This window comes from Marmota marmota, unplaced genomic scaffold (genome assembly GCF_001458135.2).
Source record: "Marmota marmota marmota unplaced genomic scaffold, marMar, whole genome shotgun sequence".
NCBI classification, from domain to species: domain Eukaryota; kingdom Metazoa; phylum Chordata; class Mammalia; order Rodentia; family Sciuridae; genus Marmota; species Marmota marmota.
Window position 1 is genome coordinate 30,703,881 of NW_026000082.1, and position 16,185 is coordinate 30,720,065.

The 16,185-nt window shown below is 44.1% G+C and overlaps 1 protein-coding gene across 1 annotated transcript in view; it reads right to left on the reverse strand.

Moving 5' to 3' along the window:
• Window positions 1–11,268, reverse strand: part of Zbtb8b (zinc finger and BTB domain containing 8B) — a 14,984-nt gene extending 3,716 nt beyond the window's left edge. The window contains exons 1-2 of the mRNA XM_015484863.2: window positions 10,244–11,268; window positions 1,217–1,395 (exon numbers count right to left, since the gene is read on the reverse strand). Coding sequence (XP_015340349.1) covers window positions 1,217–1,395; window positions 10,244–11,225 — 1,161 coding nt within the window. The 5' untranslated portion in view covers window positions 11,226–11,268. The remainder of the gene's footprint in view (window positions 1–1,216; window positions 1,396–10,243) is intronic.
• Window positions 11,269–16,185: the final 4,917 nt, after the last annotated feature.

Here is a 16,185-nt window from a genome sequence, read left to right on the forward strand (position 1 = left end):
TGTGTGTGTGTGTGTGTGTGTGTGTGTTTTGGTATCAGGGATTGAACTCAGGGGCACTCGACCACTGAGCCACATCCCCAGTCCTATTTTTTTTTTTTTTTGAGAGAGAGAGAGAGAGAGAGAGAGATTTTTTTTAATATTTATTTTTTAGTTTTCGGCGGACACAACATCTTTGTTTGTATGTGGTGCTGAGGATCGAACCCGGGCCGCACGCATGCCAGGCGAGCGCGCTACCGCTTGAGCCACATCCCCAGCACCCCCAGTCCTATTTTGTATAATTTTTAGAGACAGGGTCTTACTGAGTTGCTTTAGCACCTCACCATTGCTGAAGCTGGCTTTGAACTCGCGATTCTCCCGTCTCAGCCTCCAAAGTCGCTAGGATTACAGGTGTGCACCACTGCACTCGGCTCACATTCTTTTTTTTTTTTTTTTTTGGTGGGGGGGGCGCAGTCCTGGGGATGGAATGCAGGGCCTCGTGCAAGCTAGGCAAGCGCTCTACCACTGAGTTACATTCCCTGGCCTTATTTTGGCTTTTCCAAAGATTAACTGCCTTGCTCAGAGATGACCATAAATGCAGAGTCTTTCTAAATGGCTGGAAGGTTCTGTGGCTGGTGGGAATCACCAGCTCACATGAAAATAGAATCCTAGGGGCAGCTAGATAGAAGAGAGGTACCTTTGGGTTAAAGCCCTCTTTGCTGCCTACAGGTAGCCTTATAAATGGTAACACACCCCTCCCCTACCCCCAGGGGAAACTGAGGATGCAGGTTATCTCTGGGATCACACCAGTGGGAAGATCCCCACTTCCCTGTCTAAGCCCTGTTGTTCTCTGCCTTTTGACAACCATTCCTAAGCAGGATCTAAAAGTCCTTGACTCTTTCTGTGTAGAAAACTAGTCTGTGTGGCAAGGCCCTAATGGGGATGTGGCTCAATGACAAAGTGCCCCTAGGTTCAGTTCCCAGCAGAAAGGGGTCTGCGGGGCAGGGGAGAGTGAAAGAAAGAGGAGGAAGGAAGGAAGGAAAGAAAACCAGTCTGATATCTGTGTTTTAGCTTTCTCTAAGCGCTACCAGCCCAGCTTTAATTCAGTAGGAGAAATAGGTTCAAAATTCTCTGACAATACCTCAGAGGGCAGAGAAGGGAAAGACAAGCTGCTTTACCCTTACATTACGTAATATCAGGAGCTGCCCCTGCCAGAAGAGCCCGGGGGCGGGGCACTTACGCTCAGGGCGTGGCTCCGCAGGTGCTCCTGCCTGGTGAACCTCTTCCCGCAGGTCTCGCACGGGTAGGGCCGCTCGCCAGTGTGCGAGCGGATGTGCCGCTTGAGGATGCCCTTCTGTTTGGCAGTGTAAGGGCAGAAAGGACACTTGTGCAGCTTGATGGGGACGACCAACACGTCACCTGTAGAACCCAATGGACTGATTTAGCGTTACCGTAAGCCGTGGAAACCCTGGCCACCCTCTGATGGATGGGATCCTGAGCTGGGGGATTCCATCAGCCCAGACACACAGGGAGGGTATCAAAAGACCAGCCTAACTCCAGCTCTGGCTCCCAGTCAGCCAGACGTAGAATGGGCTTCTGACACTAGGTTGCAGGAACCGCCACAGACATAGCTCTCACACTTCTCTGTGACTCACAGTCGAGAAATACATCCCAGGACACAGTATCTTCACATGGAGAGCTGGAGATGCTTCCTGAAACATACTCCCTCTGGTGTGTCTATTCTGTTTGATTTCATTTTGAGATGGTGAGACTGAATTGTGTCCCCCTACAAATTCATACCTTAAAGGCTTAACCCCTAAACTGAGTGTATTTGGAGATAAGGCCTTTAAGGAGGTAATTCATGTTAAAAGAGCTCATAAGGGTGGTGCTTAAATGATAGGTCTGGAGGCCCTATAAGAGAAGACACTCTGAGGGGCTGGGGATGTGGCTCAAGCGGTAGCACGCTAGCCTGGCATGCGTGCGGCCCGGGTTCGATCCTCAGCACCACATACAAACAAAGATGTTGTGTCCGCTGAAAACTAAAAAATAAATATTAAAAAATTCTCTCTCTCACTCTCTCTTTAAGAAAAAAAAAAGAAGAAGAAGAAGACACTCGAAATGACTGATCTTTCAGTCTCTCTCTCCCCCTTATTCTGGTCTCCCCTCCCTACCCTAGAGCTCACACTGTGGGAACTACCATCTGCAAAACAGGAAGAGAGGCCGCACCAGAAACCAACCTTGCCTGCACCTCCACCTTGGACTTCAAGCCTTCCAACTGTGAGAAAATACATTTCTGTTATATTATAACTATACTTTGTTATAGTAGCTTGAGCAGAAGAAGACAGACTCTGAATTATCTCATTATCTTCAAAACTGAAAAAATCCTAAGGCGGAACAGACTTCTGGACCAGAATTCATGCCTGGACAACAGTTCCTAAGAATATCTTCCAGGAATATGGACAACAGTTCCTAAGGATATCTTCCAGGAATATGTAGAAGAGGTCTGCTATAATGCAGACCTTAAATTGTTTGAAATTCATATTAACTCAATATATCTGAAATCATCAAATACCCCGGAATACACTTAAACCTTGTTCCTACATTTTTTCCCCACCTTGCTTATACAACTAGTAAGGTGATGTCATGGTTGTCACCCACACATATAAAAACGGTTCTTCTCAGGTCTTCTGAGTTGCACTTACTGCAGTATTCTGAGATTTGTTCCTTCTATTTGTGCCCTTCAGGATTCACAACTTTGGTCATCATATCCATGGGGACACTAGGGACTCAAACCTTTTGGGTAGAGAAAACTGAGTTAAGTCCTGGTTCTATCAATTATTAGCTGTGTGCCCTTGGACTTCTCACTCAACTTCTCTGTGCCTTACTTTCCTCATCTGTAAAACAGGTTATGACTATCATTCCCGTCTCATTGGATTGTGATAAGAATGAAATGAAATTTAACACCTAAAGTGCAGCACCTGGCACATAGCAAGCACTCATAAATATTAGCCATTTTGCCATCATCATCATTTCTTTTTCTTAATAATTTTTATACCTTTATTTTATTTATTTATTTTTATGTGGTGCTGAGGATCGAACCCAGGGCCTCGCACGTGCTAGGCAAGCGCTTTACCGCTGAGCCACAACCCCAGTCCTATCATCATCATTTCTTTGGCTCTTGTGGTCTCTCTCAACACTGGAGTAACTTTCTCTCTGGGACCACCTCAAGACACCTAACTCTTTTCCAGCTGCCGCAAAAATATGGCAAGGGAATTCCAAGGGAGGGCCCAACATCTTTTGGAGGAGGGGTGGATATATTCTCTTCAGTTTCTGGTTCCCACCCTGATAATGCCTAACATTTTGCAAAAGGTATGGGGACTCTAAAATCTGTTTCCTAAGATAAAGCAGCACCTCATAGCTCAACACCATACACAGGGTGGACTATGATCTTTCTTACTGATTACACTGTAGGTCCTGAGATACCCGTGAAATAGGAGTGATAATCTGTTTCCTGGGATAAAAGCAGCAGCTCATAGTTCATCTTTCTGCCAAATGCCTTTGGCGTTGTGCAGGCTTCCTGTCATTTACCCCCCTCAGCTTGGTCTTGGACTATACCCTTGATTATCTACAGGAACATAAAGTAAAATGGGCCCAGCATAAGCCCTAGGGGTGGAGTGGGAAACTGTTAACCATTTCTTCATCAGAAAGGTATGGATTATCTCAGTACTTTCCATTCTCATTCATAATCTAACTTCCCAGTGCAACAACAGTCCCCTTGAATGCATATTACGTCCTAGGTGCTGTGTTTGCAGACATGTGAATATACCTATACAATACCATGTAACACATGTAAAGTTCAAAGTGTTGAAGAAATATAGATAAGAAAGTCATGATTCTCTCTAGGAATTCAGAGGCGATTCCAGAGAAGAGGTGACCTTTGAGCAAAGTTTTGAAGGATGAATGAGTTCACCAGAAGTTCCAGATAAAGGGATCCTAGATAGAGGAACAACACATGCTCAAGCATAGAGATTAAAGATAATATGGAGTATGAGAAGGGGAATTAGGAATGAGGCTGAGGAAAAGGCAAGAGCCAGACTGTGATAGTTTCATTCATTTGTTTATTCAGGAAATTTACACTGAGCACCAACTATGTGTAAGGCTTTGTCTTAGGCCCTGGGGACACAACAGTGGACATTAAGAGACAAAACTACCTGTCCTGGTGGAGCTGACATGTTAAGGAACTGGAACTTTGCTCTATAAACATCTATGATTTTAGGCAGGGCAGGTATATGATCAGATTTTTCATGGTCAGATTTGACTTTTTTTTTTTTTTTTGAATCGGGAATTGAACTCAGGAACACTCAACCACTAAACCACATCCCCAGACCTTTTTTTATATTTGATTTAGAGACAGGGTTTCACTGAGTTGCTTAGGGCCTTGCTAAATGCCCGATACTGGCTTTGAATTTGCAATCCTCCTGCCTCAGCCTCTGGAGCTGCTGGGATTACAGGCATAGGACACTGCGTCTGGCCAGGTTTAATTTTAAAAGATCCCTCTGGAGACAGTTCAGAGGAAAGATTTAAGAGAGGCAAGATTAAAGATAGGAATTCCAAGTGGGAGGGGATGCAGGTCTGCATGAGAGATGCCATGAACTAAAACAGTGGTCCTGGGGTGGACACACTGAGGAGAAGGAAAACCAGCAGCACTGATGACCACCTTGCAGGTGGGGATCAAGGAAAGAAAAGGCTCTAAATTATGACACAGATTGTGGGTTGGCAACTTGGTGGAGGATGGTGGACTTGGCAGGGAACACGGGAGGAGAGCAGGTGCAGGAGGAAGAGGTGTCTGCTTGTGCAGAGTGTCCACATGGGGATGTCCAGGTCAGACAGGTAAATCTGGAGCTGGTGGGGAGGGGAAGGCACAGGTTGGAGAGTCCTCCAAGGACTGGAATGGCTGCCTGGGCTGAGCCCAAGCTCCCCGCTGAGCACCTCCTGCCCCTGGGTCAGAGGCGGGGAGGGGCCTCCCTGTGCTTCACTGCCTTTTTCACACTGTCTCTGCCTCCTTCCTTAAGCCCTGAGACCTCTGAAACTCTTATCATCAGACGATCCCACTTCTGCCCCTCCCTTAGGGTCACCCCAGCCCTAGGCCATCCCATCCCTTAAAGATGCAATCACCCAGCCTTCAGCAACTCTTGGTTTAATCCTTGGCTGGAATACTGAAAACCACCCTTATAATACCCTGGCCTTTCTGTCCCTTGACTTCCTCTCCTCTTCTCCAGACCTTTGTTCTCTACCCACCTCAGCGCCCTGATCCTAGACAACCAACAGATCACAGGATGCAACTTACCTACGTATTACAATTACCTGGAACACTTAAAAATATACTGATGTCCAGGGGCTGGGGCTGGGGCTGGGACTCAGCAGTAGAGCACTTGCCTCACAGGTGAGGTACTGGGTTCGATCCTCAGCACCACATAAAAATAAATAAACAAAATAAAGGTATTGTGTCCATTTACAACATGTGTGTGTGTGTGTGTGTGTGTGTGTGTGGTGTGCTAGGGATCAAACCCAGAGTTCACAGATACCAGGCAAGTGCTCTACTATTGAGTTACAAGTTCAGCATCTTTTTTTTGGGGGGGGGGTGTTACTGGGGATTGAATCCAGGGGTACTTAACCACTGAACTACAACCCCAGCTCTTTTTATTTTTTGATACAGGGCCTCACTAAGTTGCTAAGGCTGGCTGGCCCCAAACTTTCAATCCTCCTGCCTCACCACCACCCCAGGTCACTGGGATCACAGGCTTGCACCACTGAGCCTGGCTAGCATCATATTTTTAAAGTGCCCCTCCAAATCTAATGAACAGTCAGTGATGAGAATCATGACCCCAGTGCTTTCTACCTAGTCCATACCTGAAACAAGGCAACTTAACACCAACAGAGAAAAATATACAACTGTGTATTCTGATCTCATTTTTTGTTGTTGTTGATTTGTTTGTTTTGTGGTACTGGGGATTGAATCCAGAGTCTATTGCAAGCAAGTGCTCTATCACCGAGCTACATCACCAACCCCTTTTTAAATTTTGAGGTAGCTTCTTGCTAAATTGCCAAGGCTGGCCTCAAACTTGCCATCCTTTTGTCTCAGCCTCCTAAGTAGCTGGGATAACAGGACTGGGCCATCCCTCCCACTTCTGATCTCATTTTAAATTCGTGACCACTAAACTCATAAGATCCATTGGTTCTGCCCAGGCATCCTGTTTCCTTGGTTCATTCACTCTTCCACTTTTCTCAGTGACTATTTTAATCCTTCCCTTTGCTCAAAAACTCAAACCCTAACTCCTACTCCTCAATTTCAGCAGCTGTTCTTACTTCTTAACTCATTGAGAAAAAGAGACATCAAAAGAGAACCTCCTGCCAGGCATGGTGGCACTGACTCCCAGCAAACGGGAGTCTGAGACAAGAGGATCACAAGTTCAAAGTCAGCCTCAGCAACTTAAGTGAGGCAACTAAGCGATTCAGCAGACACTGTCTCCAAAGAAAGACTAAGAAGAGCCTGGGGATGTGGCTTAGTGCTTAAGTCCCTCTGGGTTCAATCCCTGGTACCAAAAAAAATCTAAAGGACTTCCCATGGCCTGCAAAGCCTGACCTGGTGGCTCTTACCTGGCCTCCTCATCTCTCTACACTCTCAGCCTTGCTCAGCCCACTAAAGTCACTCCAGTATCTGTGCTGTCCCTTTTGTTCACTCACAAGCATGATCATACACATGGGCCTTTGCATTTTGCTCTCCCTGTCTGGAACATTCCCTGATATCTGTACAATTTCTAATCACTACATCCTCTTTCCAATTTACTTCCTAGGTGTCCTATCTTCACTAGGAAGCAAAACAATGCAGGCAACCAATGTAGGTGAACTTTCCAAGAAGAGGTGGGACATGCTGGAGCTGGGGTTGAAGAAAGTGGAGGAGATGAGATGACAGGAGGACCTTAGCTTTGACAGTGTCTGCTACATCAGGGATGACCAATGCAGATTTGTGATTATTGCAGCAACCTCCCAGGGTCCCTGCCCTATCTCATGCCATCTCGTGTTGAGGCCAAATTAATCTCCCTGAAGCATAGATCTGGTCTATTCCAAGCTCACAAATTACCCAAAACTCTTCTTCCTGCAGATGAAGCCTCACTAAGCACTGAAGATTTCCTGCAGTCTGACTCCAATCAATTTTTCCCTATGTCTCCTTCTCTTACTCTGGAATGCCATCTCTGTGGAATCTCCCAGAATTCCCAGTAAGAAATCATTCTCTTGGTAGATCACTATGAACACAGAACTCTGTCTCTCAGCATCAGGAAGAGATGACATCATTTCTTTTTTTTTTTTTTATAATTTTTATTGTTGGTTGTTCAAAACAATGACATCATTTCTAAACATGTCTTATCTCCTCTAAAGACACCATTGGGCCAGGTGTGGTGGCACACACCTATAATTCCAACAACTCAGGAGGCTGAGGCCAAAAGTAAAAGAGAGTTCAAAGCCAGCTTCAGGAACTGCAAGGCACTGAGCAACTCTGTGAGACCCTGTCTCTAAATAAAATACAAAACAGGGTTGGGGATGTGACTCAGTGGTCAAGTACCCCTGAGTTCAATTCCTGGTCCTCCACCCCTGCAAAAAGACACCATTGGTTCTTTGAGGGCTGCATTCATGTGGGACAGCTTTGTGCCTTCACAAGGAAAGAACTCAAATATTGGAGTAAATAAATGAATAACAAAACAAATCAATCCCACTGTGTGCCTTGGCACTTGGAATAAATTTACTCTGGAGCTGTGTTAATGAAATCAACACCTGGTAACAATAGGCACTGCTGAGGCCCAGGTAGCTCCTCGACACAGTACCCTGCAGTTATAAACCTGATTTTCCATACTGGTTAAGACCAGACTTGAATGAAGGTGGTGCAGAGCCAAATTACTATTTCTAGATACTCTTTGAGCTTATGGAAAGAAGGGCTAAAGGACAAAAAAATCTTGACACTGAAATCCTCTATCCCCTCAAGATACCTTCTTAGTCTCTTTAGTAAGTGGTGTAAAGCCAGCCCAGATTTCTTTCTTTCTTTCTTTCTTTTTTTGGTACTGGGGAATTGAACTCGGGGCTGCTCTACCACTAAGCAACATCCCCAGTCCTACTTTGTATTTTATTTAGAGACAGGGTCTCACTGAGTTGCTTAGCGTCTTGCTTTTGCTGAGACTGGCTTAGAACTCAAGGTCCTCCTGCCTTAGCCTCCTGAGCCCCAGGATTACAGGCATGCACCACCACACCCGGAGCCAGCCCAGGTTTCTAGTTGAAGCTCTGATGCTTGCTTACAGGTTCTGCATTTGGAAAGTTCACTAAACAGTCTCTGTTTCCCCACATTTCCTCTGCCAAATTCATGGGGGTTTATGAGGGTCTCATGGATGGTGAAATGCTAGTATCATGAGGAAACAGGAATTCCAACAAATCCCCACAGTATGTTCACTGAAACAGCCACTGCCTTAAACAAATGCTGGTTAAGCCACAGACGTGGAAGACCAGAGCAGCAAAAAAACATTTTCAAGTTTTGAAGTCTAGTTTTAATCAGACATGGTATTCTTGCTTTAAGAAAAAAAAAAGAAAGAAAGAAATTAACAAGTATCAAAATGGTCATTTAATAAGGAATAAATGTAATTGATTTCCTCTTTTTTTTTTTTTTTTTTTTGGTACCAGGGATTGAACTCAGGGGTACTTGACCACTGAGCCATATCCCCAGCCCTGTTTTGTATTTTATTTAGAGACAGGGTTTCACTAAATTGCTTAGCACCTCACTTTTGCTAAGGCTGGCTTTGAACTTGCAATTCTCCTGCCTCAGCCTCCCAAGCTGCTGGGGTTACAGGTATGCGCCACTGTGCCTGGCCTGATTTCATTGTTTAATACTGAAGGTCGAACTAGAAGGTGATTCATTATTTCTTGAGGTTCTGAAGCCACCTTTCATCAGTAAAGTGGAAGCCCAGTTTGTTTCTGTCTCCCATAAGCTGGGTTGTGATTGCCCTACCTGTTAAGAAGAGTTGAACATGTGAACTCGTTTTTCAGAATTGCTCAAGAAAACAACCAAATTCTCTTAACACACAAATGGCATGAGGTTGGAGAATGCAGCTCAGTAATAGGGTACTTGCTTAGCATGCATAAGGCCCTGGGATCCAGCTCCAACACCGAAACACAGACACACCTACCAAAGGATGTGAGAAATTGACTCCCATGGAGCTAAACACTAGTTTTAAAATATTCTCAAGTAGACAGCACTTCAACCACTCATATATACTGAGTGCCTACTATGTGCCAGGTACCATATAAATCTCCTTTGCAATAGAACACAATATCCTATGTGAGGAAAAAATACTGACAACCTTCTCTTCTGATCCTCACAATAACCTTGTGGGAAAGGTAGGGTAGGAACGATTCTTTCCATTTTAAATATGGCAAAACAGCTCAGAGATTCAGTAATTTAACTAAGATCCCATTGCTGGATAGTGGAAAAGAGGGGCTTCTTCCCATATCTCCAAATTGCCCTCAACATGCTTCTATAGTCATCCTCATTATCCATGAATTCAACCAATCACTAACTGAAAATATTGGTGAAGAAAGTGTGTCTAGGGCTGGGGCTTTAGCTCAGTAGTACAGTCTCTGCCTACCATGCATGAAGCACTGGGTTTGATCCTCAGCACCACATAAAAATAAACAAATAAAATAAAGGAATTCTGTCCAACTACAAAAAAATTTTAAAAAATAAAAAAAAGAAAGTGTGTCTATACTGAACAAGTGCAGATTTTTTTCATTGTTTTGTCATTGTTCCCCAAACAATGCATTATAACAACTATTCACATAGCATTTACATTGTATTAGATATTATTCATAATCTGGACAGGAGGATGTTTATAGGTGACAGGCAAATACTGCATCATTTTACATAAGGGACTTGAGCACCGGGTACTTATTATCTGAGGGGATCCTGGAACCAATCCCTCATGTATACCAAAAGAGAACTGTACTCTGGTTGTAGAGGTAAAACACAGATACCTGAAGAAACGATGTCCTGAATAGAGCAGGTGGTGGTGGTAGTGGCAGCCATGATGGTGGTGCTGGTGGTGATGGTGACAGATGATGGCAGTGACAAACATCAATGGTGATGGTGACCACGATGATGGAAGAACACAAGGCACAGAAGGTGCATGCTAAATGACCAGCAGAGACGATGAATGTTAATGGAGCTCACCTGAGTCCTCTCCATACCAGTCAGTCTGGACATCCATCATGGAACTCATAGCTACCCCTGCACCTTCCGGTCTTCCCTCCAAACCCCGAGGGAAGTGATGGTCTGCCTCGTCTTTGCTCGGGACAGCACCGTTGCGCAAGAGCGCCTCTAGGAACTGCTTCACGTGGTAGTTACTGTAAGCCAAGTCCATGGCCTGGCCGCTGGGCAAGGCTTCCTCCATGTGGGCCAGACTCAGGGGGGCGGCATACTGCTGCAGCTGTTCACCCACCTCCACCTCAACTTCAGCGGCATCAAATTCTACCTTGGGCTCTACGCGTTTGGGCAGAGTGGCGAAGTCACTATCAGTCGAGCCTCCACTCTGGCTGTCTTTCACCACCAGTTCCAAGGGGTGGCAGTCCCCGCAGTCATCGCAAGGGGATTCTCTCATGTCCACACTCTCTTCTCCCTTGGCTGGAGAGGACACCAAGCTCTTGGTGCCACAGGAGGTCCCCTCCTTGCCTGAACTGGGGCTCTCACTGTCGACCTGATGAGCTGCTGCAGCTGCTGCCGCCGCTGCCGCAGCCGCGGCCACCGCTGCCGCCACTGCGGCCTCCTTCTCCATCTTTCGGCAAATATCAAGGGACGACCGGATATATGTCTTGCAGAAGTTCACCACGTCGTTCATCTGCAGGTAGCTGGCAGCTGACATGACTTCAATCACATTCTCCCCACATAAATCCAACTTCCCGGAATAAAGGAAATCTAAGATGGTGGAGAAGGCGTCGGAGGTGACGATGTCCAAGGAGGCAGTGCTGTGCCGCCCGCTGTCCTGGATATAGTGAATGAGCAGGGCTCGGAAGTAGCCGCTGTTAGCAAACAAGATGTTCCTGTGGGCCTTGAAGATGCGCCCTTCCACGATGATGCTGCAGTCACAGAAAAAGTCCCTCTTCCGCTGTTCATTCAGCTCCCCCAAGAGCTTGGCATAATAGGACTGCATCTCCATTTCGCCACCAGCTGCTGCGGCTGCTCTGAAGTGGCCTGTATCTCTGCCAAGATTTTTGTTTAAGTTAACTCATAAACTCCAACCTTACAAATAAGATGCTTACTATGTTTTGGCAGTCCGGGGAATTGAACCCAGGAACTCTCTACCACTGAGCTACATCCTCAACCATTTTAATTTTTTTTATTTTGAGACAGGGTCTTGCTAAGTTGCCCAGGTTGGACTGGAACTTGCAATCTGCCTGCCTCAGTCTTCCAAACAGCTGGCATTATAGGTGTGTACCACCACACCCGGCAAAATGCTCATTAAAAACATAAAATAAAATTCTTGTAGTTCAGCGTGGTGGTGCATGCCTGTAATCCCAGCAACTCAGGAGGTTAAGGCAAGGAAACCACAAGTTCAATGCCAGCCTCAGCAACTTGGTGAGGCCCTGAGAACTTAGAAAGTCCCTGTCTCGAAATAAAAAAATAAAAATAAAAAGGGATAGGGATGTGGCTCAGTGGTTAAGCACCTCTGGGTTCAATCCCTGGAACATCATCAACAACAACAACAAAAACACAACTTCTAAAACCACTGGTTCAATAGTGTCTTTATGACATGAACTATTTGGGATCTAATAAAAATCAGAGGTTATCCACGAGGCTGGGGTTGTGGCTCAGCGGTAGAGCGCTTGCCTCGCACGTACGAGACCCTGGGTTCGATCCTTAGCATCACATACAAAAATAAATAAATAAGTAAACAAGTGAAAAAAAAATAATTAAAAAAATCAGAGGTTATCAGTTAGGCTAATTGATAAAAGAAGAAGAACAAAAATAATTATAGCTAACTACAAGTGAGCATGATACTTAAGTGTTTTAGGTGGATATTTTCTATAAATTTTTGTAAAAACCCTGTGAGTAAATAATGACATTGTCCCCATTTTTCCCACAAGATAGTTGAGGACAGGAGATGCCCTAGCTATAACAAAGACAGGACCCAGAACTGTGTCTATGGTCCTCCAGAGTCAACGTTTTTATGCCCTACGTTCTCCTTTCTTTTTTTTTTTTAATTTTTAATTTTTTTTTTTGGCAGGGGCTACTGGGGATTGAATTCAGGGGCACTGGACCACTGAGCCACATCCCCAGCCCTATTTTGTATTTTATTTAGGGACAGGGTGTCACTGAGTTGCTTAGTGCCTTCCTGTTGCTGAGGCTGACTTTGAACTTGCGATCCTCCTGTCTCAGCCTCCCAAGCCTCTTTAATTACAGGCGTGCACCACTGCGCCCCAGCATTCTCCTTTCTTTAAGGCTCAAATTACAGAAAATATCCAAATTTATCTGGACATGGTGCACACAGCTGAAATCGCAGCGACTCAGGAGGCTCAGGCAAGAGGATTCCAAGTTTGAGGCTGGCCTCACCAATGCAATTAAGGAAGACTCTGTCTCAAAATAAAAATAAGAAAGGGCTGGGATTGTAGCTCTGTGGTAGCTGGATTCAATCCCGAGCACCACACACGAAAAACTACCCCAAACCTAAAAAGAACTGTTTAGTCTCTAATGTCTTAATATAGATTTTGAGATCGACAAGTACAATCTCAGCTCACACCTTTTATCTCCACTTTGTGGAAACATCTGGTGGCTTCCTGGGCAACTCAGTGTATGCTACCTATTCTAATGGTCTGGTGTGGTTGTAGGCTCCTGGGGAACCATCCTTTCCCTGTTCTTGGCTAATGTGCTTTGCATAAAGATGTGTAAAATGCAATGCAGGCTGCTATGATCACTGCATCCCACCCTCTGATCAGAGTGGTTGACTCAGAGATGGCCATAAGGCTTGGCCAGAGCCAATGAAAAGAAATAAAACATTTGCTGGGTTTTTCGGAGGGGGGAAAAAAGAGCACTCTGCTCTATGAGCATACAGGATGTAAGAGACGCTGCTACCATACCACCAGGGGAACTAGCCTGACAAAGACCACAGCCCAGTCAGCTGATGGAACCTGGGGACACCATCTGAGTCCCAGCTCAAGCTGTGCCAAGAGCCAATTAAGTCTCTTTTTGCTTTAGCTAGTCTGAGTTCGATTTTCTATTGCTTGCAACTAAAAGACTCATAATTGACAGAACTCCACTACCTTTGGTTGACTCGTTCCTATTCTTTCTTTCTTTCCTGGCCCTTCTCTGTCAGTGGAATACAAGCCCTTTGAAGGCATGTGCATGTCTTACTCACTGTGACAGCCCCTCAGCACCTGGCATAGTGTTTTGGTTACAGTATGTTTGCTAAGTTAAAAGGAACTTAACTGCTAAGTAGAACAAGTATAAATCAAGTTTAAGTCCACCTGGTAATGAAGTCAGAGATGCTGGCCCTCTTCCCTCAGCTCTCCCCTTCATCTTCTCTCATCACACAAACCACAGAACCACCATAACTGCCCCTTTACCCACTGACTCTCCAAGCTCAGAGAAGTTCCTACAATCAAGTACAGTCAGCCCTCTGTATCTGTGGGTCTTGCATCCATGTGTTCAACTAATTGCAGATTGAAAATATTCAGGGTGGGAGGGAGTTGTGTCTGTACTGAACATGTTCAGACCTTTTTCTTGTCAATATTCCCTAAACAATATCGTATAGCAATTATTTACACAGCATATACATTGAGGATTTAATGGATATGCATAGGTTATAGGCAAATGTTAGGCTTTTTTTTTTTTTTTTTTTGATACTGGGGATTGAACTTGGGGGCATGTGAACACTGAGCCACATTCCCAGCCCTGTTTTGAATTTTATTTAAAAACAGGGTCTCACTGAGTTGCTTAGTGCCTCTCCATTGCTGAGGCTGGCTTTGAACTCATGATCCTCCTGCCTCAGCCTCCCAAGTCACTGGGATTACAGGCCATTTTATAGAAGGGATTTGGTATCCTTTGGGGTCCTGGGACCAATTGCCTATACATGCTAAGGGACAACTGTATATCATCTCCCTTTACTAGAGTCACAAAAGGCTACCTAGATCTGCTAACAACTCTTCAACCACACTACCTTTCTACAAATAGAGCTCAAAGTGTTTGTCCCCCAACCCAAAGACATGGCAACCCCTTCTTTCCAAAATGGTCTCTCCACCTGCAAATTAGGTCCCCTGAGGCCTACACATTAACTGCACAGACTTTACTCATAAAGACCCATCGCAACCTTCTTGAATAGCAATCTACATCTACTTTATGCATATTTACAACAAGGGATGTAATAAATTTAGAAACCAGAGAACCAATTAGGAAGGTAAGGGAGAGGAACTTCTATAAACAGATCAAATGACAAACTTAAAAGTGAGAACTAACAGGGAAAATTCAAAAAATTACAAAAAGTTGAACAAGGAATATTTTAAAAATATCAGCCTAAGGTCATTTAGCTAAAGGTATTAACTGATCCTACACACTCAAAATGGCCTAAGGACATCAATAACTTATAGCCCAAGGCTATAATTGATGGATTTAAGGCATCAAGAAGATTCTCCTTTTTATATTCATTCTAAACTCAAAGAAATTATACCAAAATTTTGATAATTTTTTCATCCAAAGTAGTTAAAGTTAACATCTTGGTTCAAAAACAAAAACAAAAACAAAAAAAGGAAGAAAACTCTCAGATAGATGAAAAATTCTACTGTTCCCAAATAAATCAACCCTGAAAGTTATCACAGGATGCAGGGTCATTCTCACCTTTTCAAATGACCCAACCAGGCATTCTTAGCAGTTCTTGCTATTGCCTTTGACAATTAAAATATTAAGGTAAAATCAAGATACAGAAAAACACCACATTTAAATACTATATTTTATTCTTTCTCAGAACCGAGAAAAAACATTTCGGATTGATAAAATCACATTTTTCAATGTGCTAATTCCCAGTGTTGGTGAGGATATAATTTGGAGCATCATTTTAGAAAGGGATTTGGAAATATTTTTTTAAATTTTAAATGAAAGCTGGGCCAGGTATGCTGGCACACACCAGTAATCCCAGCAACCGGGAGGCTGAGGCAGGAGGATCACAAGTTGCAGAACAGGCTAGGGAACTTGAGACTCTGTCTCAAAATAAAATAATAATAATAAAAATAAATCCCCAATACTTGTCAAAGAAAAAAAAATGCAAGCTGGGGTGTTAGTGAGGGCCTATAGTTCCATCAACTCAGGAGGCTGAGACATCCAAGGATGATCACTTAAGCCCAGCAGTTCAAGGCTAGCCTGGGCAACATAACAAGGCCAGTCTCAAAGAAAAAGAAGAAAGGAAAAAAAAAATCCTTAAAATACATACACTTTTTATCACAGCAAGTTCATTGCTATAAATTTACCTGTTGAGATGTAGACACCAAAATACATCAAATCATATATTCAGAGTTTTACGTATTATCACATTTTTGTACTATCACAAAAGTAGAAATAATTTGAACCTTCATTATTAGGAGAGAAGTTAAATCACTGATATTACAGTCACACCATAGAATAGTAAACAACTGTGAAATCTGACAGAATCAAAGTGGAGTCTTTGTGTGTGTGTGGAGGGGTGTGGGGGGGTGTGGGGGGTGTATTAGTGGAAACTGAACCCAGAGGTGCTCGATCACTGAGCCACATCCCCAGTCCTTTCTTTTCTTTTCTTTCTTTTTTTTTTTTTTTTTTAAGAAAAGTTCTCACTAAATTGCAGAGGCTGACTTCAAACTTGCAATCCACTTATCTCAGACTCCTGAGTCATTGGGATTTCAGGTATGCACCACCATACCTGGCAAAGTTGAGTTAAACCTTAGCAAAATTAAACTAAATTAAGCCAGGAGAGTATGAAAGAGGGGTCCTCCTGCTAATTCCTGATAACAAGAAGTATCTCAAAGACTTCTAGAACCACAATCTTGCACAAAGGTCACTGCTACCTTACCCCCAAAATGCCACAAGGACACATGCCCAACAACTGCCTGTTTAATATTAGACCAATGCAATCCTTGCAGCCAAGAATTATTGTTTCA